The following is a 23,888-nucleotide window of genomic DNA, read 5'->3' on the forward strand; positions in this document are numbered from 1 at the left end:
CTCGTGCCGCCGGAAGTGGGAGGTGCCGCGCGCGGGCCGGCGCTCGACCCCTCCCCCCGTGGCTCGGCCGCCCCCTCCCCCCGCTCCGCCCGCTCAGGTGCGTCCCGTCCCTCCCCCACTTTCTTCCCGGGGGCGCGGCGCGGGAGGTGTGTGAGGGGCGAGCGTGGGTGGGGGTTGCGGGGCGAAGGCCGGGGAGGGGGGCCGGGTGGGGGGCGTGGAGGGTGCTGTGAGAACCGAGGCGGGGGTCCCGGCCTAGAAGTGGGACGGGGGGGCTGGCAGTGGGGTGGGGGGGCCAAGGGAAAGGGGTGGAGGGGGGCTGGTCCGAGGCAGCGGCCAGCCTAGCAGCCCCCTGTGGAGGGTGGCCAAGGCCACCCAGCGCCGTTTCCCCCCATTGTCCTCTTCCCGTCTGTCCCCTGTTCTCGCCCGAGGACCCGTGGCTCCGGCGCCTCCGCTTCGCTGGTGGTCGCCCCGGGTTGCGGAGTTCTTTTTGGTACACTCGACCCTCCAGCCAGCTGTTCCGACCCGCGCCACGGGCTCTCTAGCCGCGGAGTTGCATGCATGACCCTTATCCTGGGGTTTCGTTCACCGGGCGCAGAGGACCCCCCAGCCCTGGGCTCCTTGGGGACGGGATGTTTGCACCTGAGGGAGCAGCAGTGGCGATTTGGGGCCCATTTTCTCCCAGGAGCTTTGTATAATGAGGGAAACTGAGGCACAGGGTCTGTGGGCTGTGACTGAGGTGTTGACACAGCCCCATCTGCCTGTCTACCCCGCGCGCTCTTCAGTGTTCCGGGGGCAATACCTGTGATGCTGTTAAAATAAAAGCAAGAATGCAAACTAACCCTACGTTCACCCCCACCTCCCAAGTATTTTGATTTTCTTTTCTCCTCATAAGGTCATAAGTTTGCTCTGCAGCATAGAAGATGACCTTTTGATTTTTAAAAAAGGCATCCGTCCCAGTTCCCTTACTTATGTTACCATGTTTTTCACCTTGTCATTTTCAAGCTAGAGAACCCAGGATTCTTTTTTGCACCACTAGTCACTCTGAAGAGTCTGTACTTTTCTCAGATAGTGGGTATCAGGCCTTTCCCATCTGTGGGGAGCACACTGACAGTAAAAGATGCACCCTGGATTGCCCAGTATTGCATTACTTGTTCGCTTACAGGCAAGTGCCTCCAAAAACTTCACTTAAATTAGTGGAGAATGCTTTGAATGTAACAGCCATAAAGTGATTTAAAAACATGAGATCTGATTGATACTAGTCCGAAAAGTACATCTTTTATTATAAATGATAGTAGACAAGGTAGGCTTGGGACCACTTGGAAGATCCTGGCAGACTAAGATCTATTGTTTGAAATGACTACATTTCTGCCAAAAGTGAAAATAAGATCTTTGCACAGACTCCGAGATATTTATGTAAATACAGTGACTCTTGAGGATTGTTGCCCGCTAGGACTTTGTATACAATGTCTCTTTTAATACTCTTAAGTATTTTCTCCCGGAGCCCAGGTTTTTGTATTTCTTTACTGCAACAGCTCTGTTGTGTGGACATTCTGAGGGGGGAGAGATACATTTGTTTTAAACTTTGGAAACTTGTAGCCTGTAATTTGTTTCTGAATGTACAGAGCATAATGGCAGCGTCTGAGGTTGCTGGTGTTGTGGCCAATGCCCCCAGTCCTCCGGAATCTTCTAGTTTATGTGCTTCCAAATCAGACGAAGGTCTCCCAGATGGTCTAAGGTAATGTGTGGACTCCTGACTGGGAAGATTCATTTGGGTAAAGGGTTTCTGAGATGGTATTGTGTAGCTGGTCTTTCTTTTTGACTCTGATGGCACTGCACTAGGTTTTTAAAGGTAGAGGACTGTCTGATCTATCTTTGTATTTCTGGTATCCAACACAGCATCTGATACTCAGCAGGCATGCTAAATGTTTGGAGAATAAATAGAATACATGGGTTCAAACTCATTAAAAAATGCAAATATTTTCCAGCCCTTTCCTATGTGGACTGTATGTTTGTTTAACCATATGTTTATATGTTATATATGAGAAATGTTACATTGGTATGTGTACATGGATTCTAAATACATATACCCACAGACACGCAATTACCCAAACTTGCATCTCATAGTAGCTAATGTAATACATTGTTATGTACAATGTTGAACTAAATTAACTATATAGTTATCCCACAGTATATGTTGGAGATTGGTTCCAGGACCCCTACTGAGGATGCCAAAATCTATAGATGCTCAAGTCCCTTACATAAAATGGTGTAGTATTTTATCTGGGACAGGCATATGCCCACCCCACTTAAAGCAATTAAAAAGATAATAAATAAATAAATAAAATGGTGTAGTATTTGTGTATAACCTATGCATGTCCTCCCATATACTTTAATCTCTAGGTTATTTACACCAACTAATACAATGTAAATGTTATGTAAATAGTTGTGTTGTTTAAGGAATAATGACAAGGAAAAAAATTTGTGCATGTTCAGTACAGATGCAACCATCCAATTTTTTTCTGAAATTTTTTTTAACGGTTTAAATCTATTTCACTTTTGTTTTTTTGAGACAGAGTCTCACTCTGTTGGCCCAGGCTGGAGTGCAAGTGGCGCAGTCTTGGCTCACTGTAAGCTCCGCCTCCCAGGTTCACGCCATTCTCCTGCCTCAGCCTCCCAAGTAGCTGGGACTACAGGTGCCCGCCACCACACCTGGCTAATTTTTTGTTTTTTTAGTAGAGAGGGGATTTCACCGTGTTAGCCAGGATGGTCTCCATCTCCTGATCTCGTGATCCGCCTGCTTTGGCCTCCCAAAGTGCTGGGATTACAGGCGTGAGCCACCGCGCCGGCTTTTTTTTTTTTTTTGAGATGGAGTCTTGCTGTGTCGCCCAGGCTGGAGTGCAATGGCGTGATCTCAGCTCACTGCACCCTCTGCCTCCTGGATTCAAGTGATTCCCTTGCCTCAGCCTCCCAAGTAGCTGGGATTACAGGTGCCCGGCACCACGCCTGGCTAATTTTTGTATTTGAGTAGAGATGGGGTTTCGCCACATTGGCCAGGCTGGGTATTTTACTTTTAAGTGGTTTATTTTTATATTTTAATAAATGGACACAATAATTAATTGTACATATTCATGGGGGTACATAGTGATGTTGTGTTACATGTAATGTATAGTGATCAGATCAGCGTAATTAGCATATCCATCATCACAAACATTTATCCTTTTGAATATTTTCAGTCCATGGTTGGTTGAATCCATGAATGTGGACCACAGTCTATATAAAGAGGCTGACTGTGTATTCTTCTGCAACTCTTTTTTTTTGGGAGACAGACTCTTGCTCTGTGCCCCAGGCCAGAGTGCAGTGATATGATCTTGGCTCACTGCAACTTCTGCCTCCTGGGTTCAAGTGATTCTCCTGTCTCAGCCTCCCAAGTAGCTGGAATTATAGGCGCCTGCTTGGTAGCCCAGCTAATTTTTGTATTTTTAGCGAGATGGGGTTTCACCATGTTGACCAGGCTGGTTTTGAACTCCTGACCTCAAGTGATCTGCCCGCCTTGGCCTCCCAAAGTGCTGGCATTACAGGGGTGAGCCACTGCACCTAGCTCCCTCAACTTTTGTTTTGTTTTGTTTTGTTTTTGAAACAGTGTCTTGCTCTGTCGCCAGGCTGGAGTGCCCTGGCGCAATTTCCGCTCACTGCAACCTCTGCCTCCCGAGTTCAAGCGATTCTCCTGCCTAAGCCTCCCTAGTAGCTGGGATTACAGGTGCCCACCACCATGCCCAGCTAATTTTTTGTATTGTAGTAGAGACAGGGTTTCACCATGTTGTCCAGGATAGTCTCAGTCTCCTGACCTTGTGATCGGCCTGCCTCAGCCTCTCGAAGTGTTGGGATTACAGGCGTGAGCCACTGCGCCTGGCCCTCCCTCAGCTATTTTCCAGAGTACCTGAGTCCTCTAATACAATAGCTAACACTTGACTACAGTTCTATATGTGTTAACACATTTAATCTTTAAAACAGTCTCGGGAGGTAGTGATAATATTATTATTCCCATTTACAGGTGAGGAAACTGAGACACAGAGAGGTTAGTAATTTGCCCAAGGTTTCCAAGCTATATTGGAGTCAGAGTTTTGATAAAGTCAACTACATACACTAGTAATAATGGCAGCTAAGGTTTATTGAATGTTTACTATATGCCAGGCACTATACTGAATACTTCATGTGGATTATCTCATGGAATCCTCACAACAGTCCTATTAGGAGGATAGTATTATTTCTGTTTTACAAATAAAGTAACTTGCCAAGAGTCAAACAGCTTGTAAATGGTGGGCGGAGTCAGGATTCAAACTCAGGTACTATATATGCCTGAATTTTTAATTAAGCACCTCCTCACAGTTAACTCCCAGCAGGAAGGAATCAGCTTCAAGTGTTTACATTGAGACAGGGTCCCCCTCTATCACCTAGGCTGGAGTACAGTGGTGCGATCATGGCCTACTGCAGCCTCCACCTCCTGGGCTTAAGCAGTCCTCTCACTTCAGCCTCCCAAGTAGCTGGAGCTACAGGTGCACGCCACTACATTCAGCTACTTTTAACATTTTTTTGTAGAGACAAGGTCTTGCCATGTTTCCCAGGCTAGTCTTGAACTCCTGACCTCAAATAATGCTCCTGCCTTGACCTCCCAAAGTGTTGGGATTACAGGCATGAGCCATTGTTCCTCACCGAGGTATTCTTTCAGTTGTTTTATTTTGAACTAGTATGACTGAGGAAACAAAGATGCATCAACTTGAATCCTCTGTGCTGGTTGGGTATGGTTAAGAGTGTCAGTTATAGAATTAGTTTAAAAAAAGAGGGTGGGGTCAAATAAATTAAACATAAGCGTTAATTCCTGGGTGAAAGATGTACAGTTGTGAATGTTGGATGTCATTGTAAATATGTTTTAAGACCCCTTTAAAAAACAATCCCTCACTTCAGCCTGGGTGACAAAGTGAAACCCTGTCTCAAAAAATCAATCAATAAATAAATAAATAAAGCAGCACCTTGAATGGCTGTGACAAGTGACAGAATATCCTAATATTAAGCATATGTATACTTACTGTGTGGGATAAAATTTCTATTGACAGCTTCAATTTTGGATTCAAAATTGTCTGTACTTTAGACAACTTAAAGTGTAGATGCTATACTCTGGAACTGTTGAAGAACCTAAAAAGTGGTTCTGGTCAAAGATCTCTATAATGAGTTTGAATGAAAATTATTCTTGTGGAAGGTGAGAGAGGAATCAAAACAATATTTCTAAGTTAATATTTTATTATAATATGTATAACTAAATTAGTACATGTAACTAAAATATTCTAACTAGCATTAGGCTAATTCATCGGTATCCCCAAAACTTATTCCAGTTGGCCCTCAAAAACTATTTGGATCTTCAGAATCTTTTATGTTTGGCCATTTACTGTAGACTGTCTTTAGAACCCAGGTTTTTGGCTGGCTGTGGTGGCTCACGCCTATAATTCCAACACTTTGAGAGGCTGATGCAGGCAGATGGATCCCTTGAGCACAGGAGTTTGAGACCAGCCTGGGCAACATGGCAAAACCATGCAAAAAATACAAAAAATTAGCTGGGCATGGTGGCATGTTACTGTAGTCCTAGTTACTCAGGAGGCTGAGGTGGAGGATCACTTGAGCCAAGGATGTTGAGACTGCAGTGAGCCTTGATTGCGCCACTGCATTCTAGCTTGGGTGACAAGAGTTTAGACCCTCTCTAAAAACAAAAACAAAAAACAAAAAACTAGGTCTTAACCACCAAGCTATACTACCTGCATATGGGATAGAAATCATTGGATTGAAACTAAGTTCTTTCATTGTGATAGTCAGGAGGGTTTACATAGTCTAGTTTTGTTCTTCTAGTAGTTAAAAGTATTATAACTTTTCTTTTCATCTTACGTGTTTGATAGCACCAAAGACTCTGCACAGAAACAGAAGAACTCACCCCTGTTGAGTGTAAGTAGCCAAACGATAACCAAGGAGAATAACAGAAATGTCCATTTGGAGCACTCAGAGCAGAATCCTGGTTCATCAGCAGGTGACACCTCAGCAGCGCACCCGGCGGTTTTAGGAGAAAACTTGATAGCCACAGCCCTTTGTCTTTCTGGCAGTGGATCTCAGTCTGATTTGAAGGACGTGGCCAGCACAGCTGGAGAGGAGGGGGACACAAGCCTCCGGGAGAACCTCCATCCAGCCACTCGGTCTCTTAAGGCAGGGTGCCATACAAAGCAGCTTGCCTCCGGGAATTGCTCTGAAGAGAAATCCCCACAAGCCTCCATCCTAAAGGAAGGTAACAGGGACACAGGCTTGGATTTCCGACCTGTAGTGTCTCCAGCAAATGGGGTTGAAGGAGTCCGAGTGGATCAGGATGATGATCAAGATAGCTCTTCCCTGAAGCTTTCTCAGAACATTGCTGTACAGGTCAAGTGTCAAGTTTCTACTACTAAAATGTAACTAGGGGGTGGTGGGGTTCAGGGTAGGAGCTATTTCTTCATATTTGGTGGAGAACTTGCTGGCTTGTTTTGTTTTTTGTTTTTTTGCTAGCAGCCATCATACTACTTTGATACAGTGCCATGCAAAGACTTCATTCTGATGTTCAGTAAATAAGAAAGCCGGTAGCTAGTGTCTCATCTTATGGCAAGTAGGAACTTTATGACCTACGTAGTCTCTTTCACTGAGTAACTGATGAGTTCAGGACATTAGCATTTGTATTTATCCCCTTTGTCCTTGCAGGAAGAGTCCTTGTTAATTCTCTGAGTCACATCTTTTTTTTTTTTTTTTTTTTTTTTTTTTTTTTTGAGACGGAGTCTTGCTCTGTCCCCCAGGCTGGAGTGCAGTGGCCGGATCTCATTCACTGCAAGCTCCGCCTCCCGGGTTCAGGCCATTCTTCTGCCTTCCCGAAGCTGGGACAGGCGCCCGCCACCTCACCCGGCTAGTTTTTTGTATTTTTTAGTAGAGACGGGGTTTCACTGTTTTAGCCAGGATGTCTCGATCTCCTGACCTCGTGATCCGCCCGTCTCGGCCTCCCAAAGTGCTAGGATTACAGGCTTGAGCCACCACGCCCGGCCTGAGTCACATCTTAAGAAGTACAGTGTATCCTGCCTTCTAGTGACGGGTGTGCTTTGTTGTAGGAGAAAGTATGGGCACAACAGACTGTAGAGGGCAGACATCTCATCTCAGACTTGAGGCTTTCTCTCAGTCAGTCGTTGGGTCTCGTTTGGGTTATTTTGTGGGACTGATGATTAATGCAGGGTGGATGTTGGTGTCCATTTGCCAGAACTACATTGCTTAGCTTGCTTGGAAGCTGGTAAGGGGAAAGAGCAAAAAGTTAGTTACCTGTGGCAGAATTCTAGGTGTTAGTGATTCTGCCTCTTTTAAAGTGTCTCTGAACAATTCTAAATATAACTTTTTTCCTTTATAGACTGACTTTAAGACGGCTGATTCAGAGGTAAACACAGATCAAGATATTGAAAAGAATTTGGTAAGTATTTAAACTGTCATTGTTGTTATATGAAGTCATTATCAAACAGAAGATCTAGAGGCATATCATCTCAGTTGGAAAAGGTGCAGGAGTCCCCTTCATAAAATCCCTGACAGATGGTCAGCTAACTTTTCCTTGATCACTTCCAGAGATGGGAAGCTTACTACCTCACAACGCAACCAGTTACGTTTAAAAAAAAAATAGCTCTTATTGGCCAGGCACAGTGGCTCATGCCCATAATCCTAGCATTTTGGGAAGCTGAAGTGGGTGAATCGCTTGAGCTCTGGAGTTTGAGACCAGCCTGAGCAACGTGGTGAAACCCCGTGTCTACAAAAAATACAAAAATCAGCCAGGTGTGGTGGTGGATGCCTATGGTCCTAGCTACCCAGGAGGCTGAGGTGGGAGGATCACCTGTTCACCTGAGCCCAGGAGGTCGAGGCTGTGTGAGCCATGATTGTGTGATTGTACTGCAGCCTGGGTGACAGAGTGAGACCCTGTCTCAAAAAAAATTAAAAAAAAAAAAAAAAAAAAAAAAAAAAGGCCAGGCACAGTGGCTCACACCTGTAATCCCAGCACGTTGGGAGGCCAAGGCAGGCGGATCACCTGAGGTCAAGAGTTCAAGACCAGCCTGGCCAACGTGGTGAAACCCCATCTCTACTAAAAATATAAAAGTTAGCTGGGCGTGGTGGTGCATGCCTGTAATCCCAGCTACTCAGGAGGCTGAGGCAGGAGAATGGCTTGAACCTGGGAGGCAGAGGTTGTAGTGAGCCAAGATTGCACCACTGCACCCCAGCCTGCACAACAGAGAAGCTCCGTCTCAAAAAAACAAAATAAAAGCTCTTATTGTTAGATTTTATTCTGAGATGAAGATAAAACCCTTATAACTTCTTACTTCAGGCCGGGTGCAGTGGCTCACGCCTGTAATTCTAGCACTTTCGGAGGCCGAGGCGGGTGGATCACCTGAGGTCAGGAGTTTGAGACCAGCCTGACTAACATGGTGAAACCCTGTCTTTACTAAAAATACAAAAATTTAGGCCAGGCACGGTGGCTCACATCTGTAATCCTAGCGCTTTGGGAGGCTGAGGCAGGCAGATTGTCTGAGCTCAGGAGTTTGAGACCAGCCTGGGCAACATGGTGAAACCCCATCTCTATTAAAAATACAAAAAATTAACCAGGTGTGGTGGCGTGTGCCTGTAATCCCAGCTGCTTGGGAGGCTGAGGCATGAGATTAGCTTGAACCTGGGAGGCAGAGATTGCAGTGAGCTGAGATCGTGCCACTGCGCTCCAGCCTGGGTGTCAGAGTGAGACTGTCTCAAAAAAAAAACCAAACAACAACAAAAAAACGAAAAGTAGCCAGGGGTGGTGGTACTGCCTGTAATCCCAGCTACTTGGGAGGTTGAGGCAGAAGAATTGCTTGAACCCGGGAGGCTGAGGTGGCAGCGAGCTTTTTGTTTCAGGCCCGGTGTGGTGGCTCATGCCTGTAATCCCAGCACTTTGGGAGGCTGAGGTGGGTGGATCATGAGGTCAAGAGATTGAGACCGTCCTGGCCAATGTGGTGAAACCCTATCTGTACTAAAAATACAAAAATCAGCCGGGCGTGGTGGCACATGCCTGTAGTCCTAGCTACTTGGGAAGGTGAGGCAGGAGAATTGCCTAAACCCGGGAGGTGGAGGTTGCAGTGAGCTGAGATTGCACCACTGCACTGCAGCCTGGTGACAGAGTGAGAATCCGTCTCAGAAAAAAAAAAGTTCTTATTATAGTTTTCTCTTGAGCCTTATGGAATAAATCCAGTTCCTTTCCTGCTTGTTAGCCCTGTGTATATTTGAAGTTTTTTTATGCCTGTTCCCCTTATTCTCTTTCTCCCCAAGTTCAAACCTTTCCAGGTGAAACATCCTCAGATGTTTTTAGTATTATTTTTGATACTATTTTGATACTATTTTCCATTTCTTTATCATCATTCTGGTTACTTTCACCTAGACATGGTCCATTTTATCAATATTTGTTTTAAAAAGTGATCTCGAGAACCATATATGATAGTACAGATACAGTATAATTACTTTATAATATAGTGGAATCTCTTAGTATCTCTCATTCTAGACTTTCTTAAGCTTACATTGACTTATTTTGGCAATTTTTTCATACTGTTAAGCTTTTAGTCAAATTCCATCCAGTCTTTTTTTTCATAGATTATTTACTTGTATCCTTCTAATTTTATCCCCAGATAGTTGATTTTTGAAGAGAACGTCACACTTACCTTTGTTAAAATGCTCCCTTTGATCCATCCCTGGCCTTTTGTGGCTAAAATGTCCACTTTTAAGTATATGGATATCTAAATGTACACTTTTTAAAAGGAAAGTAATACTGGGAAAGGCACCCCAGGAAGAGGTCTTTAGGGTAAGATATGTTAATTTATAAAGAGTGGTATAAAAAGGGAAAATGCTTGTAGCAACCAGATAAGATAGTGGATATTTGGTGCAAGTTGAAGAAATTGAAGGGTATATGGAAAAAGTTACTGGTGTACATTAACCAGATGAAGCCAATAAAAGTTTTAAAACAGAGAGTAGCAACTTGGGACGTAATTGTAACAGTCAACTAGATGAAGCAGGAACGAATGAAAACCCAGCAAGTACTGGACCAAAGGAGGACTAGAGTTGTGTTTTGTTTGGCTCTATCTTTTGGGTGGTAGTGAGGTCTACATGCTTTTAAAAAGGCAATGAGGCTGGGCGCAGTGGCTTACGCCTGTAATCTCAGCACTTCGGGAGGCCGAGGTGGGGGGGGTATCACCTGAAGTCAGGAGTTCAAGACCAGCCTGGCCAACATGGCAAAACCTCATCTCTACTAAAAATAAAAAAATTAGCTGGACGTAGTGGCGGGCGCCTGTAATCCCAGCTACTCTGGAGGCTGAGGCAGAGAGAATTGCTTGAACTTGGGAAGCGGAGGTTGCAGTGAGCCGAGATTGCACCACGGCACTCCAGGCTGGGCGACAGAGCAAGACTGTGTCTTTGACAAACAAAACAAAACAAAAACCCAAAAAATAAAAAAGGCATTGAAACTAAGCAGGTGTTAAGCTTGGTGGCAGTATATGAAACCTGACTCCTGTTCTGTTTTCTACCCTTTTCATGTATTTATGGCCATTACCCACTGCCTACTTTCGAAAGTGTTACTCCTAGTCCTAGGAACCAACTAGCCAAGGATAAAGCAAAGTAACAGTATATAAACTCTTTAGCTCGTTAAGACTGGACAAATTGGATCAAGCATGCCTTTAAGTTATCTCCTTGTATGTAGTAATAGTATGCATGTTAATACTTTTTTCATGATACTAATTTTTTTCCCCTGATCCTGTGTTCTAAACATGGATCATAGGCTGGGTGCCTTGGCTTATGCCTATAATCCCAGCACTTTAGGAGGCTGAGGTGAGTGGATTGCTTGAGTCTAAGAATTTGAGAACAACCTGGGCAACATAGTGAGACTTCATCTCTATAATAAAAATTATTATTATTATTTAGAAAAATGCATTATAGAAAAAGAAAAAAATAAAGGAAAAGAGTTGTGGTTAAAAGAAAATAAAGGCTGGGCATGGTGGCTCACACTTGTAATCCCAGCACTTTGGGAGGCCAAGGCAGATGGATCCCTTGAAGTCAGGAGTTTGAGACCAGCCTAGCCAGCATGGTGAAACCCCGTCTGTACTAAAAATACAAAAACATTAGCCAGGCGTGGTGGCACGTGCCTGTAATCCCAGCTACTTGGGAGGCTGAGGCAGGAGAATTGCTTGAACCCGGGCTGCGGAGATTACAGTGTGCCGACATCACACCACTGCACTCCAGCCTGGGAGACAGAACGAGATCCCATCTCAAAAAAAAAAAGAAGTTGGGTGCGGTGGAGCACACCTGTAATCTCAGCACTTTGGGAGGCTAAGGCAGGCGGATTGCTTGAGGCCAGGAGTTTAAGACCGGCTTGGCCAACATGGCAAAACCCCATATCTACTAAAAATGCAAAAATTAGCAGAGCATGTTGGCTCACACCCTTAATGCCAGCTACTTGGGAGGCTGAGGCACAATAATCGCTTGAACCCGGGAGGCAGAGGTTACCATAAGCCGAGATTGCACCACTGCACTCTAGCCTGGGTCACAGAGTGAGACTCTGTCTCAAAAAAGAATAATCTACTGGTTTCAACTTTTCTTTGGTTAAGATCGTCTTTCAGTATCTTTTGGAAACTTTGAATTCTTGTCTCAGAAAGATATATACATACACCAGTTGCAGAAAGTTCAAAGATTCCCTGAGGTCCACCTGTAGAATCCAGGTTCAGAATCCCTGGAAAGGTGTGATGCTGAGGAATCAGCTGTTTGGGACACCTTAGTCACATTTCAGTACATGGACTAAAGATTAGCTTGTCCCAAAGCCAAGGTCCTATCTTGAGAGTCTTTTTTATTTTTTATTTTATTTATTTATTTATTTATTTTGAGACAGAGTCTCGCTCTGTCACCCAGTCTGGAGTGCAGTGGCACAATCTCTGCTCACTGCAACCTTTGCCTCCTGGGTTCAAGTGATTCTCCTGCCTCAGCCTCCCAAGTAGCTGGGATTACAGGCATGTGCCACCATGCCTGGCTAATTTTGTATTTTTAGTAGAGACGGGATTGTACTATGTTAGCCAGGCTGATCTCGAACTCCTGACCTCAGGTGATCCGCCCACCTCAGCTTCCCAAAGTGCTGGGACTACAGGTGTGAGCCACCGTGCCTGGCCTTGAGAGCCTTTTGTAAACATGATTATAGTATGATATTTTCCCTGTTCGTTTTTAAAATTTTTTTTCTTTGAAAACAGTTATTTAATGAAAAAATTCAGTTTAGTGCTCTCAGTTTAAATATTATGTGGGCTACTTCATACTAAATGTGTTTTAAGTTGGCCCTCTTCAAATTTTAGTGTCCTTTTGAAAGGTAACCATTGATTTTCTTGATTTACTGACATGGGGGTGGCAGAGCTAAACTGTTTTCAGAAGCAGTTCTATTTTTTTATTTATTGTTGTTGTTTTTTGATAGAGACCAGGTATTACTACATTGCCCAGGCTGGTCTTGAGCTTCTGGCCTCAAGCAGTCTTCCTGCCTTGGCCCCTCAAAGTGCTGGGATTATAGGCCAGAACCACCGTGCCTTGTCTAGAAGCCTCACTTCTAATCCAGACTTTATATGAAAGCTTGCTGAGTTGTTCAGTCTGAATACCAGGTTCCCAGACATCTTTAGAGGATCCATCAGTTTTCAGTGTTATTAACCAGTAAGGAATCATGTTCCTGGACGCTTTTTTGAGAGAGTCTTGCTCTCTCGCCTAGGCTGAAGTGCAGTGGCGTGATCTCAGCTCACTGTAACCTCTGCCTCCCAGGTTCAAGCAATCATCCCACCTCAGCCTCCCAAGTAGCTGGGACTACAGTCGGGTACCGGCATGCCCAGCTAATTTTTGTATTTTTTTAAGAGCCCAGGTTTTGCCATGTTGCCCAAGCTGGTCTCGAATTCCTGAACGCAAGTGATCCGCCTACCTCAGCCTCCCAAAGTGCTGCAGTTATAGGTGTGAACCACCATGCCCAGCCAATCTCATCATATGTTAATGAATTTAAATTTATATAGCCACATATGGTTAGTAGCTTCATTATTGGATAGTGCAGTCATAGAGCTCTATACAATGCCTTGGACAGTCACTGGTGAATGTTTCTTGTGATTAAATTAGGAAATAAACTTTTCTTGTCTTGTTCATAATAGGATAAAATGATGACAGAGAGAACACTGTTGAAGGAGCGTTACCAGGAGGTCCTGGACAAACAGAGGCAAGTGGAGAATCAGCTCCAAGTGCAATTAAAGCAGCTTCAGCAAAGGAGAGAAGAAGAAATGAAGAATCACCAGGTATTTTGCTTATATTGAAATTGTCAATGAGTTAAGCAGCAGTCTCTGATCAAACTTTAATTTTTTAAAAACTTTATGTATTTATTTATTTTTGAGACAGTCTCACTCTGTCACTCAGCCTGGAGTGCAGTAGCATAATCTTGGCTCACTGCAGCCTCTGTCTGCTGGGCTTAAGTGATCCTCCCACCTCAGCCTCCCAAGTAGCTGGGAACGCAGGTGCATGCCACTATGCCTGGCTCATTTTTTATGTTTTTGGTAGAGACGGGGTTTTGCCATGTTGCCCAGGCTGGTCTTGAACTCCAGACTCAAGAAATCCGCCCGCTTTGGCCTCCCAAAGGAGGCCTTTTTATTTCAGTTAACTCAAAAATAAAATTAAAGTTTGAGCCATCCATACCCAACTCAAACTTTAATTTTATTTTTGAGTTAATTGAAATAAAAAGGCAAGGCCGGATGTGGTGGCTCATACCTGTAATCCCAGCACTTTGAGAGGTCAAGGCTGGTGGATCACTTGAGTCCAGGAGTTCGAACCAGCCTGGGCAACATGGCAAAATCCCATCTCTACCAAAAATACAAAAAATGAGCCGGGCATGGTGGTGCATACCTGTGGTCCCAGCTACATGGGAGGCTGAGGTGGGAGGATTGCTTAAGCCCAGAAGGCAGAGGTTGCAGTGAGCCGAGATTGTGCCACTGCACTCCAGCCTGAGTAACAGAACGATACCCTGTCTCAAAGAAAAGTATTAATACTCATAGACTTTTTTTTTTTTTTGAGACGGAGTCTCACTCTGTCACCCAGGCTGGAGTGCAGTGGCACAATCTCTGCTCACTGCAAGCTCCACCTCCTGGATTCATGCTATTCTCCTGCCTCAGCCTCCTGAGTAGCTGGGACTATAGGTGCCTGCCACCACGCCTGGCTGATTTTTTTTTTTTTTTAATAGTAGAGACGGGGTTTCACTGTGTTAACCAGGATGGTCTTGATCTTCTGACCTCGTGATCCGCCTACCTTGGCCTCCCGAAATGCTGGGATTACAGGCGTGAGCCACTGTGCCAGACCACTCATAGACTTTTAATAGAGAATATTTGGATACATTAGATATATCCATATGTTATACAGTTATTTTTGAATTAGATTGATATTTATTGACATAATACATTCATGTCAAGTAAAAGAAATCAGGATGCAAAGTAATGTATGTAAAACGACCTCATTAAAAAAAAAGCAAAGACCCGGCCGGGCGCGGTGGCTCACGCCTGTAATCCCAGCGCTTTGGGAGGCCGAGGCAGGCGGATCACAAGGTCAGGAGATCGAGACCACGGTGAAACCCCGTCTCTACTAAAAATACAAAAAAAATTAGCCGGGCGCGGTTGTGGGCGCCTGTAGTCCCAGCTACTCGGGAGGCTGAGGCAGGAGAATGGCGTGAACCCGGGAGGCGGAGCTTGCAGTGAGCCGAGATCGCGCCACTGCACTCCAGCCTGGGCGACAGAGCGAGACTCCGTCTCAAAAAAAAAAAAAAAAAAAAAAGCAAAGAAATGCATACGTAAGTATGTCTTTGTGTGAGCATAGAGAAAGATGTGAAAGCATAATACAAAGCAGTTAACACATTGATCACTCTTATGGGTGGAAGTGGTATGAAGTGGGGGAGTGACTCTTTATCACCTTTGTGTTATTTTACTTTTTCTTTTTTTTTTTCTTTTTTTTTGAGACTGGGTGTTGTTCTGTTGCCCAGGCTGTAGTACAGTGGGTGCAATCAAGGCTCACTGTATCCTTGACTTGACTTTCTGGGCTCAAGGTATCCTTCCACCTCAGCCTCTCGAGTATCTGGACTACAGGCATGTGCCACCACACCTGGCTAATTTTTTTTATTTTTTGTAGAGACAAGGTCTCTGTGTTGCCTAGGCTGGACTCGAACTCCTGGACACGCCGATCTTCCTGCCTTGGGTTCCCAAAGTGCGAGGATTATAGGCATGAGCCACTGTTCCTGGCCTGTTTGACTTCTTATTTAAAAAAAAAAAAAAGTGTGTGTTTGTACATATATATGTTTGTGTATATATATATGTGTGTGTGTATATATGTGTATATTTGTTGTTGTTAAAGAGTGAAACAGACAAAACTCATTCCTAATAAAGTAGAATCATAACAAAATGAAACAAAACAATATTTGTTGGATGTAACAGACCCTCACCTGGTACGAGAACACCTTTCTCAGCATTCTCGACAGGTGTTCATTCAGCCTTTATTTGAACACCAGTAATGGAGAGCTTACTGCTTCACGAGGCAGTATATTCCATTTTTGAACGATTGCAATTGCTAGAAATTATTTTTCCTGTTGAGTTGAGATCTGCATTACTGTAACTTTCTCCTTTAGGTCTGAATACTGGCTTTTGGAGCTACTCATCAACCACATTCTTTCAATTCAATTTGAATTCACTAAAGTCAACACGTGAATTTATGATAGTTGAAAATAACCTTTGCATCAAAAGAACTAACTTATTTTCTTTTTTATTTGTGTGCGACTGTAATTGTGTGGAACTCAGGAGATATTAAAGGCTATTCAGGATGTGACAATAAAGCGGGAAGAAACAAAGAAGAAGATAGAGAAAGAAAAGAAGGAGTTTTTGCAGAAGGAGCAGGATCTGAAAGCTGAAATTGAGAAGCTTTGTGAGAAGGGCAGAAGGTAACTGATGTTAAGAATAAAAACCCTGTATGTATGTATATATGCATGAGGGGCCAGACCTGTTTGTATTTGTAGTTTCTTTCCCTTTGGTTTAATTTTTATTTGAAAAATAAGTGTGCAAGCAAAAACTCTCCAATGACTTTAGGTTTTTCAGTATCAAACATTAGACTTCATAGAAAAAAGTTCAGAGATTTATTAAATACTTTGAAATAATAACAGTTAATTGTTGAGTCCCAAGTGTGGTCAAGATTTTGATACATTCTGGACGTAGCGGCTCACACCTATAATCCCAGTGCTTTGGGACGCCAAGGTGGGAGGATTGCTTGAGGCCAGGAGTTTGAGACCAGCCTGAGCAAGCTAGCAAGACTCCCTCTCTACAAAGAAATAAAAAAAAAAAAATTAGCTGGTTGTGGTGGCACGTGGCTGTAGTCCTAGCTACTTGGGAGGCTGAGGTGGAAGAATCGCTTGAGCCCAGGAGTTCCAGGCTGTACTCAGCTATGATTACGCCACTGCACTCCAGCTTGGGTGACAGAGCAAGACCTTGTCTCTTAAATAAAAAATTTTTTTTATATGAATCTAACACTGATTTCACTTTATAACCTGATGTTTACAAGTTCAGACCACAGGCCAGGCACGGTGGCCTGTTATCCCAGCACTTGGGGAGGCTGAGGCAGGTGGATCACAAGGTCAGGAAATCGAGACCATCCTGGCCAACATGGTGAAACCCCATCTCTACTAAAATATACAAGATTAGCTGGGTGTGGCGGCACACGCCTGTAGACCCAGCTACTTGGTAGGCTGAGGCAGGGGAGTCACTTGAACCCAGGAGGCGGAAGGTGGAGGTTGCAGTGAGCTAAGATCGTGCCACTGGACTTCAGCCTGGTGACAGAGTGAGACCCCGTCTCAGAAAGAAAAAACAAAACCAAGTTCAGACCATGAGCATACTTTGAATAATTACATTTATGTTATTCAGCATCCGAAGTAAATTTCAGACAGTAACTTTGTAAGCTGTTTGTGAAAGAATTATTTAGTGGATTTGTGTCCTTTTCTAGGAACTGCAGAAAAAGCAAAGTGGCCATAGAATTTGTTCAAATTCTCAATTTTCTAAGTTTCTTTTTTTTTTTCTTTTGAGACGGAGTCTTGCTCTGTTGCCCAAGGTGGAGTGCAGTGGCATAATCTCGGCTCACTGCAAGCTCCGCCTCCTGGGTTTACATCATTTTCCAGCCTCAGCCTCCTGAGTAGCTGGGACTACAGGCACCCCCCATCATGCCCAGCTAATATTTTTGTATTTTTAGTAGAGATGGGGTTTCACCGTGTTAGCCGGGATGGTCTCGATCTCCTGACTTCATGATCTGCCTGCCTCGGCCTCCCAAAGTGCTGGGGTTACAGGTGTGAGCCACCATGCCCGGCCAATTTTCTAAGTTTCTTAAAATGACTTGTTTGAAAATCAGAATAGCTGTGAATACTTTGTTGATTTTATTTAAGTTCTACCAAAATGCTTTTTGTTTATCAAAAAAATTTTGGCATTTTCCAATGCGTCAGACTGCTGAGTTAGCAAGCTCATATGCTGAATCATTTTCTGAGTCTCCAAGATAATAACTGTGAAGCTCAACATGAGGAATTGTGTTTGAGAGAGGGCTTGTAGACCAATCAGTTGTTCTGTTGAGAATCTAGTGATACCGAATGATTAGAAGGTGGGTCGGTTGTCTATAATGATAATTTTCCAGAAATTATGAAGAGTGTACCTGGAATAGAACACTGTCCCAGCCACTGTCAGTGATCAAAGCAGTTGCTCCCACCCCATGACATGGTCTCTGCCATTGTCTTCACAGTCTGTGTGAGAAAGATGACCATAGATATGTAGCAACTTAGCAGCAGATATTAAAGTGCAGAAACTGGGAAGATGAGTCTATAATGTTATTCTAAGCCCCGCAGAAAATTTCCTTTTGATGTGTGCTCTTTACATTCTTTTTTCTTTTTTTTTTTTTTTTGAGATAGAGTCTTGCTCTGTCGCCCAGGTTGGAGTGCAGTGGCACAATCTCGGCTCACTGCAATCTCTGCCTCCTGGGTTCAAGTGATTCTTTTGCCTCAGCCACCTGAGTATCTGGGATTACAGGCAAGTGCCATCATGCCCAGATAATTTTTTAAATTTTTTTATAAAGATGAGGATCTCACTCCGTTGACCAGGCTGGTCTCAAACTTCTGGCTTCAAGCGATCCACTTGCCTTGGCCTCCCAAAGTGCTGGGATTACAGGTGTGAGCTACCGTGCCCAGCCTTTTTTTAATTTTTAATTTTTATTTTTTTTACCTTCAACAAACTCACTTTTACTCTTTACATTCTTTATGTAACTCTACTATCTTTTCCATTTGATTGAATTGCTACAGATGGTGATTGATACTAATAATTTTGGTGTTTGTGTTCTTGAAGATCCATTTTTTTCTTTAAGTTTATATGTCACAGTGTCAGAATAATGTTTTTTGCCATTCTTTCCGTTAAGTGTGGGATTCAGTTTTCCAGAAGCAGGGGGAATGTCTTTTGTAGGAATCTTTGTTCTAGCAGTGGTGTAGGTTTTGCTTAGCATTCCATCATTCATAGGAACCAGGACGCATAGATTTTGGTCATTATATTAGTCACCTTGGCCTGCCATAACAGAATACCATTGACTAGGTGGCTTAAACAGCAGAATATTTTACAGTTCTGGAGGCTGGAAGTCCAACGTAAAGATGCTGGCAGGTTTGGTTTCTGGTGAGAATCTTTTCCTGGCTTGCCGACAGCTGCCTTCTTCTGGTCTCACATGGCTTTTGCGCTATGCATGCATATTCCTGGTGTCTCTTCCTCTTCTTATAAGGACACCAGTCCTATTGGATTAGGTTCCCACTTTATGATTTCATTTAACCATAATTGCCTCTTTCAAGGCCCACTATCCAAATACAATTACACTGGGGTTAGGGCTTCAAGATATGAGTTTTAAGGGGCACAGTTCAGTCCATAACAATTATATTTCCTGTTTCTAGTGTTTTCATTCATTTGTTCAGCCAGCATTTATTGAATATCTACTATGAGCCAGACAGTAGGGCCTGGAGAGTAAAAAGTCTTCAAAGAGATTACTGTTTATTATGAGAGACAGATAGATAAACAGATGATTGCAAAATAGTGTAATGATACCATGACAGTGGTGGTATGAAAGCATCTGAAAGAGGCACATAACCCAGACTGGGTAGGGGAGTCATAGAGGGCTTCCCAGGGGATATCATTCCAGAATCGAGTCCTGAAAAATAAGGGGCCGAAGATAACCACCAAATGAAATGCATGATCCTTGGTTTTATCCTGAATCAAACAAACTATAATTATAGGACATTTTGGAATAATTGGGAAAATTTCAATAAGGACTACGTGTTAGGTAATATTGTGTCAGTGTTACATATTTTGAGTGTATAAGCCCATGTTGAAAAAAGTTTAAGAAATTAAAAAAATATTTTGCATGTGATTATGACATTGTTTCATTATGTAGAAAGATGTTCTTGTTCATAAGAGATACTTGCTGAAGTTTTAGGAGTTAAGTGTCATGATATAAATGTGGCAAAAAATGTAACAACTGATAAATCTAGATGACAGGTAGATATTCATTTTATTATTTTATTAACTTTTTGTTGGTTTAAAATTTTCGAAGAAAAAGTAACAGGGGTCAGGGTAGGTATAGGGAAGAATTAGCCAGGCAACAAATGAAGGAAAAGACACTGCCGGCCAGGGACTCCGAAATGAGAGAGAAAAGCAAGCCAGATGTGAAGTGGGGGAATGAGGCCAGATCAGAAAAGGCTTTTATACTGTGTTAAGGAATTTGAGTTTCTCCATGATAGAGATATTGAAGGATTTTTAAGGGAGGAGAGTATCAAATGATACAATTTGCATTTTATTTTTATTTTATTTTACTTTTTTTATTTTTTGAGACAGAGTTTTGCTCTGTTGCCCAGGCAGGAGTGCAGTGGTGAGATCTTGGCTAACTGCAACCTCCATCTCCTGGGTTCAAGTGATTCTCCTGCCTCAGCCTCCCGAATAGCTGTAACTACAGGCCTGTGCCACTATGCCTGGCTAGTTTTTGTGTTTTTAGTAGAGACAAGGTTTCACCATGTTGGCCAGGCTAGTCTTGAACTCCTGACCTCAAGTGATCCACCCGCCTTGGCCTCCCAAAGTGGTAGGATTATGGGTGTGAGCCATCATGCCTGGCCTACAATTTGCATTTTAAGTAGATTACTTGGGCAGTTGGAAAATGGATTGGATTAGTGTATTTGACCAGTTAAGGGGACTTACCTTGTCAGAGCCTAGGTTAGAATAATTATGGCTGAAACTAAAGTAGTGCCAGTGGGAATGAGAGAAGTGAACACATTTATAAGACATTTAGGGGCAGCACTGATCAATGTGGGTAGACAGGGTTGAGTTAGGGATCACTCCCATATTTCTGGCTTGGAAAATTAGGGAAATAATGGGGTTCTTTAATAAGATGTCTTATCTGTCTTATACGTTTTAACTTAAATTCTGCCTTCTTTGCAGAATTGCTTGTGCCATTTCTTTATGAACTGAATCTGAAATTTTTGTTTTGTTTTGTTTTGTTTTGTTTTTTGAGACGGAGTCTTGCTCTGTCACCCAGGCTGGAATGCAGTGGTGTGATCTCGGCTCACTGCAGCCTCCATCTCCCGGATTCAAGCAATTCTCCTGCCTCAGACTCCCAAGTAGCTGGGACTACAGGTGCCTGCCACCACACCCGGCTCATTTTTTGTGTTTTTAGTAGAGACAGGGTTTCACTGTGTTAGCCAGGATGGTCTCAATCTCCTGACCTCGTGATCTGCCCGCCTTGGCCTCCCAAAGTGCTAGGTTAACAGGCATGAGCCACCTCGCCTGGCCTGAAAATTTTTTTTTTTTATGTTTTATTCTTTTTTTCTTTTAGTGCCATATATCTGATAATTATTTGGTAAGTGTTTATTCTATCACTGGATTGGAAATTAAGGGAATTTCACATTAATATTATATAAAGATGAATTTGCTTAATAGAAATCTGCTAAGTGCTTTGTACTATTTGAAGGTAGTCACTATGTATTTCAATGTAATTATAATTTTTTTATTTTTAGAAACAGGATCTCACTCTGTTGGCCAGGCTGGAGTGTAGTAGTGGTACAGTCACGGCTCACTGAAGTCTTGAACTCCTGAGTTCAAGCCATCCTTCTGCCTCAGCCTCCCAAGTAGCTGGGACTACAGGTGTGCACCACCTTGCCCATCTAAGTTTTTCTATTTTGTAGAGACTGGATCTCAGTTTGTTGGCCAGGCTGATCTCAAACTCCTGCCCTTTACCTCCCAAAATTTTAGGATTACAGGTGTGAGCCACTGTACCTGGTCTAATTATATTTTTAAAGGAGACAAACTGAATTTACCAAAATGTAAAAGATCAAATATTTAGTTTAGTCACGTATTTGATTTTTTTTCTCCTGGACACCTGGCTGCTTTGTCCTGGAAGTTGTCTTACTTTTGCAGGGACAATTTCTAGTTCCCAGCTTTCATCCTTCAGGTAATTGCTGGCATTAGAAAGGTGAGGTTTCCCTGTTAGTGCTTTTCCAGTGCAGAACCTCTTTTAAGCTCCCTACCTTTAACAGTGACTTATTGTGTCCAGGTGCAATGGCTTATGCCTGTAATCCCAGCACTTTGGGAGGCCAAGGCGGGAGGATCGCTTGAGCCCAGGAGTTTGAGACCAGCCTGGGCAATATAGTGAGACCTTATCTCTTTAAAAAAAAAAAAATTTAAAAAAAAAACAAAAAACGACATCAACAACAAGACAACAGTGACTCATTGAGAATGGCAGTAAGGCTCATGGTGACCTTGTGTTTTAAAAGACATAATTGATTTATATTTTCATAGATGTAGCTTTGGACAAGGCACGTAAAAACTGCAATATCAAACAATATTTTTCTTTTTAAAAAAAACTTCTCTGAACTTGCCTGATCAATTCGTAGGATAGAATGACAGGTACGCAGCAGATTAAGGGAGTTACTGTTCATTGGAAGCATTACTCTGGATGTAATATAAGAGTCTATGTTGGCTGGGTGCAGTGGCTCATGCCTGTAATCCCAGCACTTTGGGAGGCCGAGGGGCGCAGATCACCTGAGGTCAGGAGTTGGAGATCAGCCTGGCCAACGTGGCGAAACCCCATCTGTACTAAAAAAAAATTAGCCAGGCGTGGTAGTGGCTGCCTGTAGTCCCAACTACTTGGGAGGCTGAGACATAAGAATTGCTTAAACCCAGGAGACGGAGGTCGCAGTGAGCTGAGATCATGCTGCTGAACTCCAGCTTGGGTGACAGAGCGAGATTCCATCTCAAAGAAAAAAAAAAAGAGTCCATGCTAAATTAAAATTGAGGCCAGGCAAGGTAGTTCACACGTGTAATCCTAGCACTTTTGGAAGGCTGAGGTGGGAGGATCACTTGAGGTCAGGTGTTCGGGACCAGCCTGGGCAATATAGTGAGACTTCATCTCTGCTAAAAGTAAATAAATTTGCCGGGCATAGTGGTACATGCCTATAGTCCCAACTACTGGGGAGGCTGAAGCGGGAGCATCATTGATCCTAGGAGTTCAAGATTGCAGTGAGCTGTAATTGCACCACTGTACTCCAGCCTGGGTGATAGAGCCAGACCCTATCTCAAAAAATAAAACTGTCAGGTGCAAGAAGATATGTTTTGGAAAATTTTCACCAAGTGCTGTTGTATTTAACTACTTGAGAGGTATGCTTTGAAGTCCTAATAGCTTACATAGCAGTCAACAAATCTAGTATTCCTTAGGTGGAAAACAGTAAGCTAGGCTGTTGCAACATCCCATATTTTGACCATAGGTTTCAGTCCTTCTTTTTTTTTTTGAGACGGAGTTTCACTCTTGTCGCCTAGGGTGGAGTGCAATGGCATGATCTCGTCTCATTGCAGTCTCCGCCTCCCAGGTTCAAGTGATTCTCCTGTCGCAGCCTCCTGAGTGGGATTATAGGCGCCTGTCACCACACTCGGCTAATTTTTGTATTTTTAGTAGGGATGGGGTTTCACCATGGTGGCCACATTGGTCTTGAATTCCTGACTTCAGGTGATCCACCCGCCTTGGCCTCCCAAAGTGCTGGGATTACAGGTGTGAGCCATTGCGCTTGGCCAGTTCTTCTGACTTTGTCTTATTCCCAATAAATTTACACTTTGACCATATGAAGATCTCTTTCTTGTTCAGTGACCCCACTCCATTTCCTCCGAGTCTGTCAACCCCCTGGAAGTATTTCTTTCCATAGCCAGCCTTTACTTATGGTCTATTACTGGAATTACTTGCTTACCATTACCATCAGTTCTCTTGGTGCCTTGTTCTTTTCATTTTATTTTCCTGTAGTACTGCAGTCCTTAGTCAAGTCAGCCACCTGACCTCTTCCTTCTTTTTTTTTTGTTTTTTGTTTTTTGTTTTTTGAGACAGAGTCTCGCTCTGTCACCCAGACTGGAGTCCAATGGCGTGATGTCAGCTCACTGCAGCCTCTGCCTCCTGAGCTCAAGTGATTCTCCTGCCTCAGCCTCCTGAGTAGCTGGGATTACAGGCACCCACCACCATGCCCGGCTAATTTTTTGTATTTTTATTAGAGACAGGGTTTCATCATGTTGGCCAGTATGGTTTTGAACTTCGGACCTCAAGTGATCCACCCGCCTCGGCCTCCCAAAGTGCTCAGATTACAGGCTTGAGCCCCTGCGCCCAGCCCACCTCTTCATTCTTACACTTGGACTGCTGAGTGCTGCTGGAGAAAATCACACAACTGTGTGTCT

At 43.5% G+C, this 23,888-nt stretch overlaps 1 protein-coding gene across 3 annotated transcripts in view; it reads left to right on the forward strand.

The window, feature by feature from the left end:
- The first annotated feature begins 1 nt into the window (after position 1).
- RNF214 (ring finger protein 214) overlaps positions 2-23,888 on the forward strand; it is a 55,180-nt gene continuing 31,293 nt past the window's right edge. The window contains exons 1-6 of one of the 3 annotated variants that reach the window (XM_050758993.1): positions 2-97; positions 1,623-1,735; positions 5,943-6,453; positions 7,454-7,513; positions 13,257-13,397; positions 15,930-16,069. In XM_050758993.1, coding sequence (XP_050614950.1) covers positions 1,629-1,735; positions 5,943-6,453; positions 7,454-7,513; positions 13,257-13,397; positions 15,930-16,069 — 959 coding nt within the window. In that variant the 5' untranslated portion in view covers positions 2-97; positions 1,623-1,628. Of the gene's footprint in view, positions 147-327; positions 1,736-5,942; positions 6,454-7,453; positions 7,514-13,256; positions 13,398-15,929; positions 16,070-23,888 lie in introns of those variants that run through there. The other 2 variants (XM_050758994.1, XM_050758992.1) reach the window with 2 other exon arrangements.

The sequence above is a fragment of the Macaca thibetana genome, chromosome 14, assembly GCF_024542745.1.
Source record: "Macaca thibetana thibetana isolate TM-01 chromosome 14, ASM2454274v1, whole genome shotgun sequence".
NCBI lineage: Eukaryota > Metazoa > Chordata > Mammalia > Primates > Cercopithecidae > Macaca > Macaca thibetana.